General features: G+C 33.3%; 1 protein-coding gene across 1 annotated transcript in view; it reads left to right on the top strand.

The window, feature by feature from the left end:
* LOC145261148 (intraflagellar transport protein 172 homolog) overlaps positions 1-16159 on the top strand; it is a 265859-nt gene extending 249700 nt beyond the window's left edge. Inside the window, exons 44-49 of the mRNA XM_080119448.1 lie at positions 421-636; positions 2249-2308; positions 2846-2944; positions 8624-8777; positions 11370-11461; positions 15925-16159. Of these exons, the coding sequence (XP_079975574.1) occupies positions 421-636; positions 2249-2308; positions 2846-2944; positions 8624-8777; positions 11370-11461; positions 15925-16020 (717 nt within the window). The 3' untranslated portion in view covers positions 16021-16159. The remainder of the gene's footprint in view (positions 1-420; positions 637-2248; positions 2309-2845; positions 2945-8623; positions 8778-11369; positions 11462-15924) is intronic.
* The last annotated feature ends 2434 nt before the right edge of the window (positions 16160-18593 follow it).

Raw genomic sequence — 18593 nt, 5'->3', positions numbered from 1 at the left:
AGACATTAAAATAATATTTCTACTGAGCAGCTAGCTTGCAGATGAAGACAAACATATTTTTCAATCCAACATAGTCTATAGCTTAAGGCTCAAAGGCACACCTGTCTCTAAAATACAAAGAAGCTTCACTGACACTCTCTGGTCATCTCTTAGAATATACTACAAAACTACTTGAGATTATTGGCTGTTAATCCATGGACATAAAAAAATTGACTATCTAATATGAACATTACTTTTGGAAAATCTCAAGTGGATCATAACCACAGCATTGTACCTTGTTTTAAAAAGAACATTAATTCCAAGGTGTCTGGTATCAAAAATAATATGGCACTTTTTGCAAGATAGTATGATTTTAAAGAAGTATAGAAAAAACCTTCCTGAATTCTTCATTTACAAGTCCTTCGTATTTTCTCCTTTCAGACTGTAGAACTTGAGAAATCCGGTGAAACGTCAGCTTCAATAAAAAAAGAATTTGAAACGTTGCTTTTCATCAGCCATTATTATGCCACCCGGTGTGCTGCCCAGACAAACCCATCCTTGTCTCCCATTGCAGCCAAATTATCTGTTTCACTTTTGCGGCACACCGACATTATCCCAGCTGATAAAGCATTCCACGAGGCTGCTGTTATGTGTAAGGTAAGCGATATATTTTCAGTATTAACACGAGATGGCACTTCTGGCATATAAGTTTCTAATCTCGTTCGACTCACATAGTAGGAAAGACTTATTTCCCTTAGATTAAAGAAAAAAGAAAAAGATAACAGAATTCCTTCCCTAAACAATTAACATAACTTTGGAACATTTGTCTTATAAAAACACAAGCAGATTAATTACCTACCTTGGGCCGAATTATAGAGTTAATTCCCTTAGATTAGAAAATAAATAATGAAAAAAGATAACAGAATTACCTCCCCTAAACAATCAACATAATTTTTAAACATTAAAAAAAAATAGCGTTTAAAAACAAAATAAAAATATAACGGCCAATTTAAATCAAACCAAAAGCGGCAGCATGGAGAGTTGATATATATTTGTTACCTCTTGAAAATGGGGGCTGCCCCCGAAAATATTTGAGGAAATATACCATTTACAGTCAGGTAAATAAATATTTATTGAGAACAATTGAACCCTTTGAATTCTTTATCATTATTTATTTATTCATCTGTTTCCAATGACTGAATAATTCCTGCATTGACAAGCCTTCAAACACATCTCTTATATCTGATAAAAAATGCTTCAAGTAAACTACGACTTACTTCTTATATATAGATTGTTTCTTTTTAAAGGTGGTAGACTTTAAATTTAGATAAATCAAAGAAAAATATTGTTGTCATACAAATATATGGCTAATTCAAAAATTAATTTTGGGCATTTAATTTAAATACAATATCAGACTCTTGCCCCTCAGGGATCACGTGTAGATGGAATAATCTAGAAGTCCAATTTTCACAAACTCTACACATTAAATTAGGCTATATTTCAGCAATAACGTGTTAAATGTTGTCTTCCAAGTGGTTTATTGCATGTGGTTTATCAACTTAAACATAAGACTTTATATATCCCACAAAAAATAATCTAATGAGATTAAATGGCATGAACAAGGTGGTTAATTGGCAGGTCCATTTCATGAAATTATTTGTTCATCAAATGTTTCAAAATGATTTTCAAAATAAATTTGCACACGCTACTCGGGTGTCACTTCATGATGAACTGCCAAACCAAGCCAAACTCAAAATAGCCATTAGTTGTTAAATCTGCCATAAAAAAATACTTATTAAAATTTACCACCTTTAAAAAAGAAAAAAAAAAACATATATATATATATATATATATATATATATATATATATATATATATATATAGTAATGTGATTGATAATTTAAAATTCAAATTAGAATTAAAAATTAAAAATCTGTTTCATAAGAAGGAACAACAACAACGGCAATAATTTGTACGATCGTTTCGGAAAACAATGTTTTTATTGTGACAGACATTAAGCCACGGACAATAATTTTGACATATAGTTTTTTTAAACAAAGTCTCCTCATCAGCAAAAGTATTGGGTGGGTTTTTTTATATGTAAAAGACACCATAAATAAACCTAGGAATAGTATATCAATAATACTATCATATTAAAATACACTCTGCTCTTTAGACTACTGTTCTAACCCCATTTAAATTATATATATATATATCCCAAAGTTTTGTAACAATAACTTGATGTTCTGCTATTTTTTTACATTGGCAGTCTGTTGGATGGGAAAGCATGGCGTTTGTTTTTGCAAATCATTATTTGGACCTTTCTGAGGTAAGTGCAACTATTTTTACGAATGACCATTTTCATTTTAAAATCATCCTGCCATCACATTGTATTCTTAAAAATATGCTACAACGATTCACAAGAAAAATTGGCAGAAGAGAGTCAAATATTGATTTTGTAAGAAGAAAACTCTCAATGACAAAGAAACAATAAATAGATCTACTTTATTTTAAATATATTAGATATACTATTAACACTTTGGTGATGGTGTTGTTATCTTGTTTTCTTGTCACCTTGCACACAATAAAGTGTCACCAAATATCATCCTGTCATCACAGGTGTTTTATGTAAGTAATAAAATGAATTAATATTGTTTTTATTTGAATTTTTACAAAAAAAGAATCTTATAGGAAATAAGGACGTGATTATGTATTATCCCTTAATCTCTTTGTTTGCTTGTCATCGTAATAGTTTTGACTTATGCCTTATTTTCACTCTTCAGTGTAACAATATTTTCTTGTTAAAACTTCTGATATAAATTTGATTGCAATGTCTTGTTTTTTTGGGGGTTTTTTTTGTCCACAGGCTATTGAGGATGGCACATTGGATAGTATGGATCATAGTGATTTCCAGGATACTGATATTCCGTTTGAAATACCCTTACCTGAACATCAGTTTTTACCTGTAAGTTTTCCGCTTTCTTTTCACCTATTTTACCTGCCATGCGGTATTTCATTGTTGTTTTCTACTTGCAATATAATTTGCTGTTAATCTCTCTCTCTCTCTCTATATATATATATATACACACGTACAAGCAGTTAATAAAATATGTTAAAAAACACTTTGAAATGAGTTAAAAACATATTTAATCTGAAAAGGAAACACTAGACAAGTGGATAATCATTAATCCGCAGAGTTTCGAAGAAATACTTTCCTTCTTATCAGAGGGTAGGAATTAGCAAAATGCGAGATCGGATGTTACGACGTATCCCAGTCCTACTGGGGACGGTAGAGATGGGTGACATAACGAAATATATAAAAAAAAATAAAGTTTCCCAGGTTCCTTGATAATGCGTTAAGGGACTGGGACAACCGTCCTGAAGACAACAATAAAATGAAATGTACTGGACAACGAAATCACGAGGACAAGTATCGTCGAAAAATTAACAAACTTTTATTTATATAAAAAAAAATAAAATAAAATTCAATTCAAGGAAAGAAAATTAAATATGTCTAACTAAATGAAATGATTTAATGAATTCAAATTCTACCGAGAGAAAAATATATTAACAGTCAATGTTCACATAAAACAAAAAAATCGTTTGCTCAATTAGATACAGGTTCTAGGGTGAGAGAGAGATGTGGGAGAAATGAAAGTTTTGATTGAAAAACTCACTTAATGTCCTTTGAAATGTGACCTTTCTTTCGTCTCCTTTTTTTTATATATATTTCTTTCCTGTAAATTGTTTGTATTTGATTACGTGCGCGCAGATTAATTTTCATATTTTTGTCTTTCGGATGATTTAGGTTTCATTACACGCATGCGTGTTAATTGCTCCAAATACTCGCTTCCGAAGCTCATCAAAGTCCTTGGTTTATAGTAAAAGTTTCATTGCTCTATGATTCCTTCCTTCACTGAGTTCATTCTTTATTCAGTCAATACCTTAACTTTGACCGCTGATCATCGGTTGACGTCGTTGATATTTACCTCCGCGACGCCGCTACCACGTCATCGTCGGCTTCGCCAACCCGACCTTCACTGACTTACGCCTTATCACTTTGAAGCGCGAAGCTCCACTACCTGCTGACAACTTTTTACAGGCCCCTCTCTCTATATACGATCTATCTCTCTCTTTCTCTACACAGTTTCTCTCTATATTTACGATTTATTTCTCTCTATCTTTCTTTTCTCTTTACTTTTCCACTCTTCGTTCACAGTATCTCTGTCTCTCCCTTCTCCTCCTGCTCGCAGGCCTCCTCCTCCCCTTTTTTTTCTTCTGTTTTGTTTACAAAATGTGACTGAGCAGACGTGAATTGAATCCTTTTTGGCACGAAAAAATGATACAGTGAATAAAATACTGAAAATATATCTCCTCTCGGCTAAAAATCAATAAAATAATTTATTATACATTTTAATAAATGTATCACACGGATTTTGCATGCAAAAGTATTTGATGAAACAACAAGTAAGTCAAAGATCTTACTTGATAACAAAAAAAGTGAAGCAGAGGGAATATGGTGAAGAAAAAGGTGATTACACATGAATGAATAGTCTGGTGGATGAGAGAGAGAGAGAGGGAGGGAGAGATTAACAGCAAATTATATTGTCACCAATTATAATTTGCTGTTATCTCTCTCTCTCTCTCTCTCTCTCTCTCTCTCTCTATATATATATATATATATATATATATATATATATATATATACGTTTTATTTTTATTACCGTATCTTTCTGTTAAGTTACATTATTTGTTGTTAATGTAACTTAACAGAAAGATACGGTCATAAAAAATAAAACGCATATTTGCTCTACAACAGTATTAAGCACTTTCTTCAGTTTTTATTAATTATCATTTCTACTCTATATATATATATATAGAGAGAGAGAGGGAGGGAGAGATTAACAGCAAATTATATTGCAAGAAGAAAACAACGGTGAAATATATATGAAAGTGACCGTGTCTGTCTATGTGCAGAACATTCTCTACCAAACTACTCTGTCAATTTTTAATCTATAGACTTGAAACTTGATATATATGAGATTCCGTCATGTGGAACAAATTCAGTTTGTTTTTGTGACAATAAAAGTAGCTGTTCAGGGTTGAAAATTGAAAACAATTGGTATTTGGCAGGTGTAAATCAGTTAAATGTGTATCTTCTATGCATGCGCAAATATACATTTATATGTTTAACTATGTTAATTTTTTAAAGTTTTTTATATGTGTATGGACTTAGCTCAGATGGTAACAAATAACGCTGTATGCGTTAGTTTTAGTTCTAGCTGATGGAACCCAAGTCATTGGTTTTTTTTTTACTTTTGAAATCACTACTATATATTGGGTACAATATAATAATAAATACGAAATTTGCATGGATTAAAATATCATATTTAAGCATATTTTACAACTGGGTAATGCCGGGCAACATGCTAGTGTGATATTTCTTGTGAAATAATGAATGTATGTTAAGAAAAATTAAATGAAATTCCAATATAAAGGATAAGTAAAAATAACACAGATAAAGGTTGAGACTGGTATGCTGCTTCTGACATTGGAAAGATTGTGCGATAAGTAGCAAAATTTTGTTCTCTAGCGTGTGGCGAATCTCTGGAGTATGCACATGGATGAATGGATAGATAGTTCAAATAATTCAATCAAAAGTATCCTTGGCCGTTCACATTTTAAGAAAATAGATATTATTTTTCTCACAAACACTGCTCATATCATATAAAGAACTGTTGTTTATGCATCCGTGTTTCACTGTGTTATGGAAATTCCTGACTAGTAGAGACCCAGACCAAAAATGAATATACAGTAGTGTTTGTTTATTATTATTATTATTATTATTATTATTTGCTAATGAGTCACTGCTTATCAAGGTCAAGGGTTAATAAGATGGGCAGATCAACAATTGAATGATGATGAATATTGTGAGAGGATTGAAAGTGATGAATGGAATGAATAAAATTTAATGACTCATGAGGACAGTTTATGGCAGTTGACATTCGATTTGAAAAATGATCATGTTGTAGTTCTCAGAGAAACAATCTTGTAGCAATGTGCTCCACATATTGATTTAAATAGCGATTCAAAACAAGGGTTTCAATCAGTTTGATCTATAAATGAAACAACCTTGTTTAAGAAGGATCTACCAAAGAGATGAGTTGGCATGCGAATCCTGATAGCTGAAAGACTGGCCTAAAGCCATGACAAGTAGTGGAACTTTGTTTTCAAGCATGTGGTGAAGCTCTCTGAAGTAAGTATGCATGTCAGGTTTAATAATATGAAGAAAAATATCATGTCTTTCTTCCTTTGTAAAAATAATTGCCATTGTCAACATTATATAAATAATTCTATTTATAATGCTGTGGCAGTTGTTTTTGCCATCTATATAATTTACTGCTGCTGCTGATATTTTTTTCTAAATGAATGCAAGTTTATTTCTAGCAATAAAAGTAAAGTGAAATCTTGTCCTTCCTCCATCCCTCTATAAAATTCCATCTTTACTTCATCCCTCCACAAATAAAAATCTTGTCCTTCCTCTATCCCTCTATAAAATCTTATCTTTTCTTCATCCCTCCAGCAAATCTTGCCATTCCTCCATCCCCCCATAAAGTCTCATCTTTTCTTCATCCCTCCATCAAATCTTGTCCTTCCTCCAACCTTCCATCAAATCTTGCCACTCCTTCATCCCTCCATCAAATCTCATCCTTTGTTCATCCCTCCATCAAAGCTCATGGTTTATTTTCTCATAGACTTGTATATAATCGTGTTTATCATTTTTTTTTTTTCATGTGGTATTTCATCTAATTTCTTAGTTCATTTACTTGTGTTTTTTTTTTTTTTGTGGTGTATTTCATTTCATCCTCCAGATAATATTGGGTTGTCACAAGAGAATACACACAGTTTTGGGGCTTCCTCTTTACAACTTGTTTGCATATCGGCCCCCCTCACTGATGCAAGACCTGATTATCTGAATTGCATTTGAATGAATTCCTCAATACAATAAAAATGATGCTTAATAATTTAGCATTTCCTGTTACGAGCAACGGCTTTGCGCGTAATTTAAATGTTCAAATACTGTGTCTAACATATTCATCAAGTTAAGATACGCTCATATAAAAAAGAAATAATAATAATAAAAAATTCAATTAAATTAAAATATATAAATAAATAAATAAAATAAAACAACAAATAAAAAATTAAAAAAAAAATATAAATAAATTAATAAAATCATTAAATAAATGAATAAATAAATCTACTCACAGAGATAACTACATTATAGACACTTGCTACCATATCATGTGGTATTCCTTTTTGCCTAGACGCACATTGTGCATTGTTCAGTTATCTCTATGAGGCATTTACTGGCTGCGATTCTTTTTCGGCCTTTAATTCCAAGCAAGCTTAAAAATTGATATAAGGAGCATGCAAGGAAACCTCTTGCTCCAATCTCAACAGCTCGAAGGATTGCAATGTGAACTTCATTGGTCAGCTCTCTTTTTAGATCTTCATATTTCTCTATCTTGTATTGATGTTGTTTTTCTACCCAGTTCTCTTGGTCCTGGATATGACCTTAAACTATATCCAATGGTGCGGCCCCAGCTTGCAGGCTTTAGGGAGTGTGGAGCCACCCTTTAATTGCCATTGCTCCCAGGTCCACTCTGACCCGGAGTGGTAGTACCTGTTAGGGTCCCAACTATAGGTTAAATAGAAACTGACTTGAAAACAACAAATATATTCTCTTAAAAAATTTTTCTTCAAAATCTTTGGATTCGGCATTAAATAACCTGAAAAGGGTTGATATGCCGTAAAACAAAAACAACCAACCAACCCAGTTCTCATAAGAATGGGAATGAGTCTTTTTTTTTTGTTTTTGATGAAAGAAAAATGTCTGGCCATTGCCCCTTTATTCTTATAATTTTTGGGTAATTATTTTGCCAGCCAGGGAGATCTGCGGCAACTATCCAGTCATCATCAACTCCAAGAATATTTTGGTTATGTACTAGTAATGGGCCTGTTATACGTTTTGATCCAATGCACATTTTTCCTCCTTCAGCAAAAAAATTGTAGCTTATGTTAGTTGCTTCGGGCTTCATGTGATTACTTATTGTTGTGGTTAGTTCTTCTAGTACCCTGTTATGCCACCAGGCATATCGGCCATTAGCTGAGGCCACTTTGCAGGAACTAAGAACATGTTCCATAGTCTGTCATCTTTCTTTGCATAAAGAACAAGTTAATTATATGATAAAGGAAGAAAAACAATGAAACAGTTTTTAATATTTTCGTTTATATTATTTATCAAATTTGACATGGATTGTGCAAAAATTTTCTTATTTTTTTCATACAGTTTTAACTGAGATACATGGAGTCATAAATAAATCGTTTATAAACAGCAATACTGCAAAAACATGTTATTTTACTTTGATTAATTGTAACTATTATTCAACACAGTTCTGATTCAATTCTTTTATTATTTTTCCGATACAAAAATCTTTTGTTTTTATTAATGTCCAAATGAGATTGCCCATTTAGTTTAGTTTTTTTGCATAATGTTTTTATCAAGATACTCATGAGGTTAAGACAAGTAAGAATAAATAATTTTGAAATTTTATTTTTTTCTATTTTGTATATTTGAAAACAGGCTAACGAAATTGAGGCCCAAAAAGAGTGGGTGCTAGAAGTGTCAATGAACGAAACTGTTGAACAGGTGTTGCCCAAAGATGCACGTGGTGTGTATGAAGCCTCTCTGTTGGATGTTAATTCAGGACAAACTGCCCTACCCTGTGCCATTACAGGTAAGAAAAAAAATCAAGCTTGAACTGGGATAGATTTTTTTTTAAACGCACCCCCAAACAAGACATATTATCACTGAAGTATAAAGGGTTATTGTGATAGGGGCCAGATTTATAAGAGGCAACCTGGCTAGGGAGTTGGGCAGTAGTATGTTTATTTCTTCACATTACATTTATTTTAATTTTCAGTCATGATAACATATAATTAGCCACGCTGGTTAATATGGAGACGGTATATTACAAGATGACCCCTCCCCCTCTTCCAAAATAAACTGTTATCATCCTGATTTTGGCTCTTCAGTTCAGAATGAGTCTGAGATTGTTTTGATAGACATTATTCTTGAGATAACCCTACAGATAAAACATCTGGTGGTGGGAGTATGATTCGGTGAGTGTGAACACCTCCTACTGATGAAACGATCACCAAAGTGCCCCTCTCCTCCTGCATATTGTTGGACTGCAATAAAACAAAGACTGATATGCTGAAACTTGGTCAAGCATAAACTAGAGTTTATTCGTATCAAATATCGTGAATTTTATTAACGATTTCATGTGTAACAGAGTCGCTGATGCTGGTAGCAGCAGCAGCCGCCGCGGCAACTAGCAAATGACCAAACCGGCTGCGCAATGTGATGTCACAGCAGTGACAAAAAGACACATTTGGATGGAGAAGCACATGTTCGAGGCGTGTTCGCAGAAGCAGAGGTATTCGAGGCGTGTTCGCAGAAGCAGAGGTATTCGAGGCATGTTCGCAGAAGCAGAGGTATTCAAGGCGTGTTCGCGGAAGCAGAGGTATTCGAGGCGTGTTCGGAGAAGCAGAGGTATTCGAGGCGTGTTCGGAGAAGCAGAGGTATTCGAGGCGTGTTCGCAGAAGCAGAGGTATTCGAGGCGTGTTCGGAGAAGCAGAGGTATTCGAGGCGTGTTCGGAGAAGCAGAGGTATTCGAGGCGTGTTCAGAGAAGCAGAGTTATTCGAGGCGTGTTCGGAGAAGCAGAGTTATTCGAGGCGTGTTCAGAGAAGCAGAGGTATTCGAGGCGTGTTCGCAAAAGCAGAGGTATTCGAGGCGTGTTCGCAGAAGCAGAGGTATTTGAGGCGTGTTCGCAGAAGCAGAGGTATTCGAGGCGTGTTCGCAGAAGCAGAGGTATTCGAGGCGTGTTCGCAGAAGCAGAGGTATTCGAGAGATGTAGGTTACATCGCAGTAGAGACAAAAAGTCACATGCAGCTGGAGAAGGAGAAATGAACTGTTTGAATATCAAAAAAATGCATTGTTGGAAATACCAGATATAAAGGCTTTTGTTTGAAGAAGGTCAGAGATTACATCAACATAAAAACAGTGAATTCTTGACTAAAATGCATCGCACATAAATGTTATTGTTTTTTCTTCTCTTTTGCATAACTCAACCATGTTCTGCAAAGCCCCAAAACAAAAACAACAGTCCCCTCTCCTCTCCCCTCACCCTTTTCCATTTTTTCTTCTCCCCCCCCCCACTTCCCTATTGGCTTCCCAACTCAAAACACACCAAATAATAACATGTTACCTTTGCATGACTCAATGAAAGATATAAACAACTTGAAGCAGAGAATTTTTTTCAGAATTGCTGAATTCGGTACTGAATAACCCGAAAAGGGTTGATATGCCAAAAAAAATAAATACATCAACAAAAACGTTGTGCGAATAACAGTCAAGATTAAAACAGTTTGAATAAATCCAAATAATACAAACTTTGTTATTTGTTTTAAACTGGAGTTGTGTTTTTATTTGGAGATAGAATTTTTCTATTGCAATACTGACTGAAACCACCCAATTGATACTGTGGACTTTGGATCGGCACATGTGAACGATCATGGTCTGTACAGTGAATGTGCATGGTACATGTTCACACTTCTTTTTTAATTTCCAGAAAAATTTCATCAATGCACTGGTAAAGATGTAAATAAATGAAAAAATTGGTACTTATGCATCTATGTTACCATGCTGTTATAATAATGTTTTAATAAGAAAGCCATTTTTAATATAAGGAGGAGAGGGTGTTTTCTAATTATTCTGTACTTTCACTTAACAATTGAATAAACAAGAATATCATAAAAAATTGTATTTAACTCAAAAATACTATTAAAAAAAGAAAAACAGCACAGTAATATATTAATAGATGCATAAGCACCAAAAAATCTTGTTTCCAACCTAAGCTATGTTCATGTCTGTGTTTTCTTATGCCCAAATAAGGACATTTATTAGCAGGCCTAAAAATTTTCTTAAGAAAATTTTTGAATTTGTAAAAATTTTCACATCAGTCTCACTAACGAGCTGTCAACAACTTTCTGAAAATGAAGGAAAGAAAAGTTATTTTTTTTTTTTTCCATATTTCTTAAATCTGGACACTGCAATAAATGACTGAGTCACCCTGTGAGTAGCAATAAACTAACTCTTTCTCAAAATATGAGAAAGTAAAATTAGATGATGTTTTTGAATTGAGAAAAAATTAGTGATGAGTGGAACATTTTTAATCCTTTTATTTGGGAGGGGAAGGGGGCAATCAGAATTCTGTTTTCTTTTTACTTGTTTTTAAACTTCCATTTTTAAAATTTTTTTTTATAGGTTATCCAGTGATCGAAAACAAAATGGTTTTCAAGCAACCTGGCATCAGTGCTAATAAGGAAGATTGGAATAAATTTTACATGGCCGCAAAGGTAAACATAAAACTTTTTAATCATTTTTAATCAGCTAGCAGAGCTACCCAGTGCTACTCAGGGTGAAAGTGTAACATATTTCTATTAAAATTTCTCTTTATCTTTCTTTGTCCATCTTTATTTTTCTCTCTTTTTCTCATCTCTCTCCCACGTCTCTTTCTCCTCTGCCCAACTAATTCCTCTCTCTGAACACACACACACACACATACAATTTTCCTTTATATAGATTCCTTGAGGAATTAGATGACATTAGACACTTTGATCAGAAATCAGAGTTACTTCCCTTTAGTTAGTACATGAAATGTCTACAAAAACCAACCATTCCTGTGCCAGTTTAGATTTAAAGAATGAATTTTTTTTTTTTTTTTTTTTTTGTAAATTTTAAATATTAATCCGTGGCGATGCTGATCAAGAATATGCTAACTGGTGCACCATTCCTTGTAAAAGCTAATGTAAGTTAGCCATAGTGAGGAGATTCTATTTGGGCAGCGAATACGAAATGTGATTTTGAATATTTGGTCAGGGTTTACTTGTAAGGAAAAGTATCCTCATGCCAGGTTGTTCTGACAAACCCTTGACCAGAGAGACCTTAGACACGGGAGGATAGTGTCTAGTAGGCATTCAAGTTCTCTCCAATAACTACCCTTTATATAATAGATTAGCAGCTCTAGTTGGCGTTGCCCAGGATCATATAAAAGAGAGAAAAATGAAGTTGCATTTGTACATACCTGCTATTCTTTGTATATTGAACAATTTTTGATGACTATCACATTCTATCCCAAGCAAAGCCAAGTAGATTATCTTGTATAAAATTATTAGATTATCTTGTATAAAATTATTAGATTATCTTGTATAAAATCGCATAACAAAACTGAGTGATGTCATTGTCCAGTTGTAAAATATGCTTAAATATATTTTAATTCATAGAGATTTCATATTTATTATTACACAACCAATTCTCTATTGAATATTATATTGTACCTAATGTATAGTACTGATTTGAAAAGTTTAACAAAAATGACTTTGGTACCATCGGCTAGAATCAAAACATTAAGCGCTCAAACCATGTTCACTACTGGTTAAGCTATCAACAGGTAGATAAAAAAGATTTGAAATCAAACACCATCAATCAATAAAGGAATTTGTATATGCACAGAAGTAATAGTACAGAAATATGTCGGCAAGTTGAAATAAGCCTTCTTCGTTTCAATTTGCAGACATACTTTTGTACGTGTTAGTCATCCTTTCGAACAAAGATTTTACTCGTTATAAACCATCGTTGGTATATAATTTCTATTTCCTGTTAATTTCAGTGTCATGCAACTGGTAGTTTATGAGTTTATCAGTTAAATATTTACACATAAACAGACGCACACACATATATGCATCTAATGTTTTATTTATATAGTATAGATATTGTTGATCTTATGCATGTCTTGAATAGCAACAGTGGTTTTCAATATCCAATTTAAAACAGACCAGCCATGACCAAGTGGATGCAATCATAATTTATAATAAATATATTGTCGAACTAGTAAATGCCTTGAATAGCAACAATGGCTTTCAATATCTGATTTAAGACAGATCATGACCAAGTGGATATCTTCTATATTACATTCATCAGTTTATAAATATTTCCCAAATTAAATTTGGGGGAGAAGGAAGTATTTTAAAATCATTTTTAAATGACATATGGGTTCAATTGTAAAATTCAAATATTTCAGATTTGCATTAAATTTGATCCATATTCATTAAACACTAATTATGCAAGACCGAATTTCAATTTCTTCTTAAGATTCCTTAAGCTTTAAATTTTAGACATTTTCTAGAATTAAAATCATGCAGTGGATTTTAATCAAAATTAAAATAATGATTCTACATAAGGTTTAACATCTTTATTTTAATCTTCATAAGGACACAAAGTTGTGTAAAACGTTTCTGTTCTAAGAATTAAATTCTTATAATTTATGGTTTAAGCTTAAGGGATCTGAATAAGAAATTAAAATTCTGTGAATCTTGCTTAATTTGTGTTGAATGAATATACATAAAATTCAATGAAAATCTGAAACATTTGCATTTTCATATAGAAGGTTGTGCTGATAGGAAACTGAAATTTGAGCGATAATTTTCCTAATTTACATTAATGATCTTCCAAATCACATCCTTAGATCATTCGTAGATATTTATGCTGATAACACTACCATCTAAGGCAGCACATCAAAGGCCGTAAGTGACCAAGTTCTCTCCTCTGATCTTGAGCATGTGGTACAATGGGGAAAAAAGTGGCTGGTTACTTTTAATGCATCTAAAACCAAGCTTCTATCTTTACATTATCAACGTTCTGATCCCCATCTGGCACCAATTGAAATGAATAGCTCTTGTCTTGGGGTGGGAGGCTTCATGTTTTGACAAGCTTCTGGGCTTGACCTTTACTCCTGATCTGAAATGAAACACGTACATCAAATCCGTTGCCAAGGTTGCTGGAAAAATGGTGGGATCCTTCTATCGATCTCGTAGATATCTACCAGCTGATGCAATTCTCTACCTATATAAGAGCCAGGTACATCCAAGGATGGAGTATTGTTGCCACATTTGGCCAAGAGCTGCTGCCTTGACAGAGTTCAAAATAGATTTTGTAGCCTAGTGGGAGATGCCCTTTTCTCTTCTCTGCAACCTCTTTTCCACAGAAGAGACATTGCGAGCCTGTCTATGCTTTATCGTTATTTTCATGGCAAATGCTCGTCTGAGCTCCAATCTCTGGTCCCCCCGTCACCAAACATTCATGAGAAACACCCGTCTAGCTGAAACCACTGTCAATAATTTTCCTCCACTCATTATTTTTGCCTAAACCTAAATGTAGATTCCATGAACAAAACTTCTTTCTTAGAACTGCATACCTGTAGAACTCTCTTCCATTTTCCTGCTTTCCAGCTGACTACAATATGGTTGTCTTCAAGTCCAACATAAATGAGCCGTTCCCCTTAAATAATCCAATTTACCAAATTTACACTTCTAATGATTACTATGATATTGTCCCTTTGACTACTCTACACTCTTTAACCCTTATCCTCGAGTGGTCTCTTGGCCTTGATAAGTGGTGTAAAAAAATGTCTTATAGTGTTATATAACAAATAAAGCGTATGGTGGGGAGAAAGAACAGACTTTAACTGATCGTTTTACAATCACTTTTATTTAGCTTAAAAGGAAGTTATTAGTGATGGAAAGATTGTAAGAGAGAGAGTTATCGAAGAGTGTGGCGTAAGTCCCTTGTAAACATAATTTGAGTGGAGTTGTCCACATAGAAATTATCGTGTGAAATGATATCAGAGTGGTGTTTGACCGCGTGAAAGGTTATCATTTGTGATGATGATACTGCTTGTGTAAATCCAATGTTTTCGAGTTGGTTGCATAGTTTCTTGAAATGTTTTAAATCAGTGATTCAGATGACTGAGTTGTTGCAAATCCTTAGCCCAGTGGCCAGGTCAAATTTAGTTGTTTTTTGTTTTTTTTTGTTTTGTTTTTTTACATGGTAGTCACCACTTATCAAGGCCCGGAAGTCACTCGGGGATAAGGATTATTGCGCGTACAGTAATCAATGGGATAATATCATAGTAATCATTAGTATTGGAGATTTGATAAAGGGTCTTACTTAAGGGGGTGGTTTATTAGGAATTTGTTTATGTTGGACTTGAAGACATCCAAGTTGTAGTCAGGTGGGAAATAGGCAAATGAAAGAGAGTTCCACAGGCGTGCACTTCTAAGAAAGAAGTTTTTTTCATGGAATCTACATTTTGATTTAGGCACAGATAAAGAATGGGGAAAATTATTGACAGTAGTTTCAGCTAGATGGGTGCTTTTCATGAAAGATTGGCGAGGGGGGACCAGAGATTGGAGCTCAGACGAGTACTTGCTATGGAAATAACGATAAAACAAAGACAGGCTCGCAACGTCTCTTCTGTGGGAGAGAGGTTGCAGGGAAGTCATGGTTTTGACAGTCAGGGATTTATTTGGCGACCACCAGTGCTTCTCTGAGTCTCTCTCCTGTGATCGTTGAGGAGCAATCGAATTTATGCATCATGCGCGGATGTAGTTGTAGATTGTTTTTATATCAAATTGTGTCACTTTCTGCATCTTTTACTTACAGTGAGGATTTATCTGTTTAGGGAAACATTCATTTGTCCATTTCGGATCAATTTTGATAAATCTGTGGATAAATTTAAATTGAAATTATATTCCCATGGTGTTGGTTTCCACAGAAGAAACCAGTCCTTAAAAGATTTTGAGGACTGGTTTCTTCTGTGGAAAGCAACCATTTATTAAGTTGCCTGATGAGGAATTCTGGTTTTAACCGACCATTTGTCTGAAACATTAGCATGTCCAGTGTCATGACCATGTAAATTTGTTTAAATTGTATATAATGGATATGTACTAATTTTCAAATTCTGCTTTCATTTTCCTTACAGGTGTCGCATAGTGCCGAATTGCAGGATGTTTTAATGTTCATCAGTTATTGGTGCCAGATGTCACAAGATCTCACATACTCGCTGAATATCTCTTGACCACCTTAACACTCTACAACCATAAGCAGTGACCATGGCCATAGAATCCGTCCAATATCTTCATTTACTGACCATGTGCAACTGGCTGACGTCTTTCTTTCTTTCTGTAGGCAAAAACATTTTCACACAATATTTGATCAGACACTCATATTTTGTGGTAGATCAGGAGATCACAAAAGTTTCCATCTTAAAATATAATATAACATATCACTCAGTAAGTCCCAGGCTATCTAATAAAATAACAATTTTTGGTTCTTGTCCAAAATTCCTCCTATAGTAAAAAATTAATATCATTAATAATAATAATTCTCTTGAAATACTAAATGCATTTAAGATTTAATAATATTAAGAAAAATTTAGAAAAAAATTGTGGTTCTTATCCAGAATTCCCTCTCTATTAAAAAAATAAAAAGAATAATACATAAATCTGCATGATGTATGTGTTTGTGATGAAACAAAAATGTCATATTCCAAAAATCACATAAATTGATCAACTATTTTATTTTTATAAAGAAAATCAAATTTTATGAGTAAGCAAAAAGGAACTGTCTCACACTGTCATCTTGAAGAAACAAGGACAGATAACTCCACAACAATTTAAACTTGTGAGGTCAGCTTTGTAATGCTAATGATTTCTCATTAATTACTTAAAATCGTTTTAAAATGATTTTCTTTATAAGAAATTAAATTTACGTAATTTTTGGAATATGATCTTTTCATTTCATCACACATACATACATTATAAAGATTTTTCTGCACTTTTGTTTTATAATATAGGGGAAATTCTGGACAACCACCCAACTTTTAGGAAAAATACAATTTTATTCGTCAACATAGCATTCTTACAGTAGAAAATATCAGTCAAGTTTAATTGAATTGCAATATATTTTTACCATCATTGCAATTGATTTGTGACACGGTGCATTGTCTTGGTGAAAAAGCACTTTTTTTCTGCATGTGTCATTGTTTTTGATGATTTTCTTTCCGTCAAACGTGCCAATAATACTATATGATATTCGCTGTTAATGATTCTGGTGTTTATGCAACATAATAGAATTTCAAATACATACATTTTAGGTAAAAATATTATTACATACTTATGTGTTATATCAAAATTTGTGAAAAAATAAACCCAAAAATTACGAAAAGATGGTAAAGTAGAGAAATAAATATAAGTAAAAGTAAAATTTATCTAATAATGCCGTTTTATCACCTTTGTTAATGAAGAGTTCTTAAAATCCATGGGAGATGACTGCAGTCTATGATTTTGACAAAATAATTGTACCTATTTACAATGCCTCCCCACAGGACAGAGTTAGACACCAGGGTCGTTTTTTAACGTGGAGAAAAGGAACAAAAATAAAAATTGTCTCAGTCGTGAAGGATTTCTCCTCCACTGACAGAGAACAAGAAATTGAAGTGCAGCATCTGAAGAACAGATACTACACTTTGATCTTGACCGGAAGAATTGTAATCCGTCATTTCAAAGTAGAAAATATCTTTGTTGCAAAAAAATAGTTCTAGCAGATCTTCTACTCGACCATTTTTATTTTTTTTACTAGTTTCAACAAGATATTTAAATAAGTAATAGTGTTTTTACCTAAAATGTATGGTTCCTTCCTTGTCGAGATAATCGCTGAACAAAATAGCTTGTACATCTTAAAATAGACGGTGAGTCACGGGAAACAGATATTTTTTAGACCTCTCTCTCTGCTCTCCTCACAGAAAAACATCCGTTTCCTGTGACTCACCCTGTATATATATAGTAATGGATGTTTTTAAGAAAAACAAAACTCTGGAAACGGATGTTTTTAAGGAAACAAAACGTTCTAAAAACATTTGTTTCCCGTGACTCACCTTGTACAAGGTCCAAAACCAATTTATGTGTGCGTCTTTGGTAACCTTGAACGGCTTTCATCTGTTGATGATCACTCAGCTGATTGAAAATTTGACTCTGAATGGAAATGGTGGATCCATTCTTCATCCATTGTCACATATTGATACAAGAATTTCTTCTTTTTGTGTAGAAACTAGTGATGGGACGATTCCAATATTTTTACCGATACTGTACTAAATTCTCGATCCTGATACAGTTACCAATTCTGATTCTTTAACAATAAAATGGTTATTTTGTCTCGATTACTGTAAAAAAAAAAAAAAAAACACATCTTAAATGTGCAAATATTTTCTCAAATGTAAAACACACTTGTGTGGTGGAGTGATCTATAGATTTTGGTTTTACTGGTAATTTAAAATCAATAAATATTATTATTGTATTATTACTACTTGCAATGAAAGATTTTTTTTTTTAATCAAATAAAAAAGGTAATCGTCTTTGGCATTGGAAAATAGGCACAAATTTTTCAGATACCCCAGATAGTTCTGATTTTTCCAATTCCAATTAATTAATTATCCCACAGAATCGGGAACTGAAAAAATCGAAACTTTAAAGTATTGAAATCAGAAAAAAATGTGCTTACTTTCCAATGCCAGAAAACAATTCTTGTAATTGTTTATTATTTGGTTGGTTTTGTTTAAAATTTTATTTTCCATTACTGCTACTGAGAAAAAAA

This window comes from Euprymna scolopes, chromosome 37 (assembly GCF_053919585.1).
Source record: "Euprymna scolopes isolate OS-2025 chromosome 37, ASM5391958v1, whole genome shotgun sequence".
Taxonomy (NCBI): domain Eukaryota; kingdom Metazoa; phylum Mollusca; class Cephalopoda; order Sepiida; family Sepiolidae; genus Euprymna; species Euprymna scolopes.
This window is presented reverse-complemented; position numbering and strand designations above follow the sequence as displayed.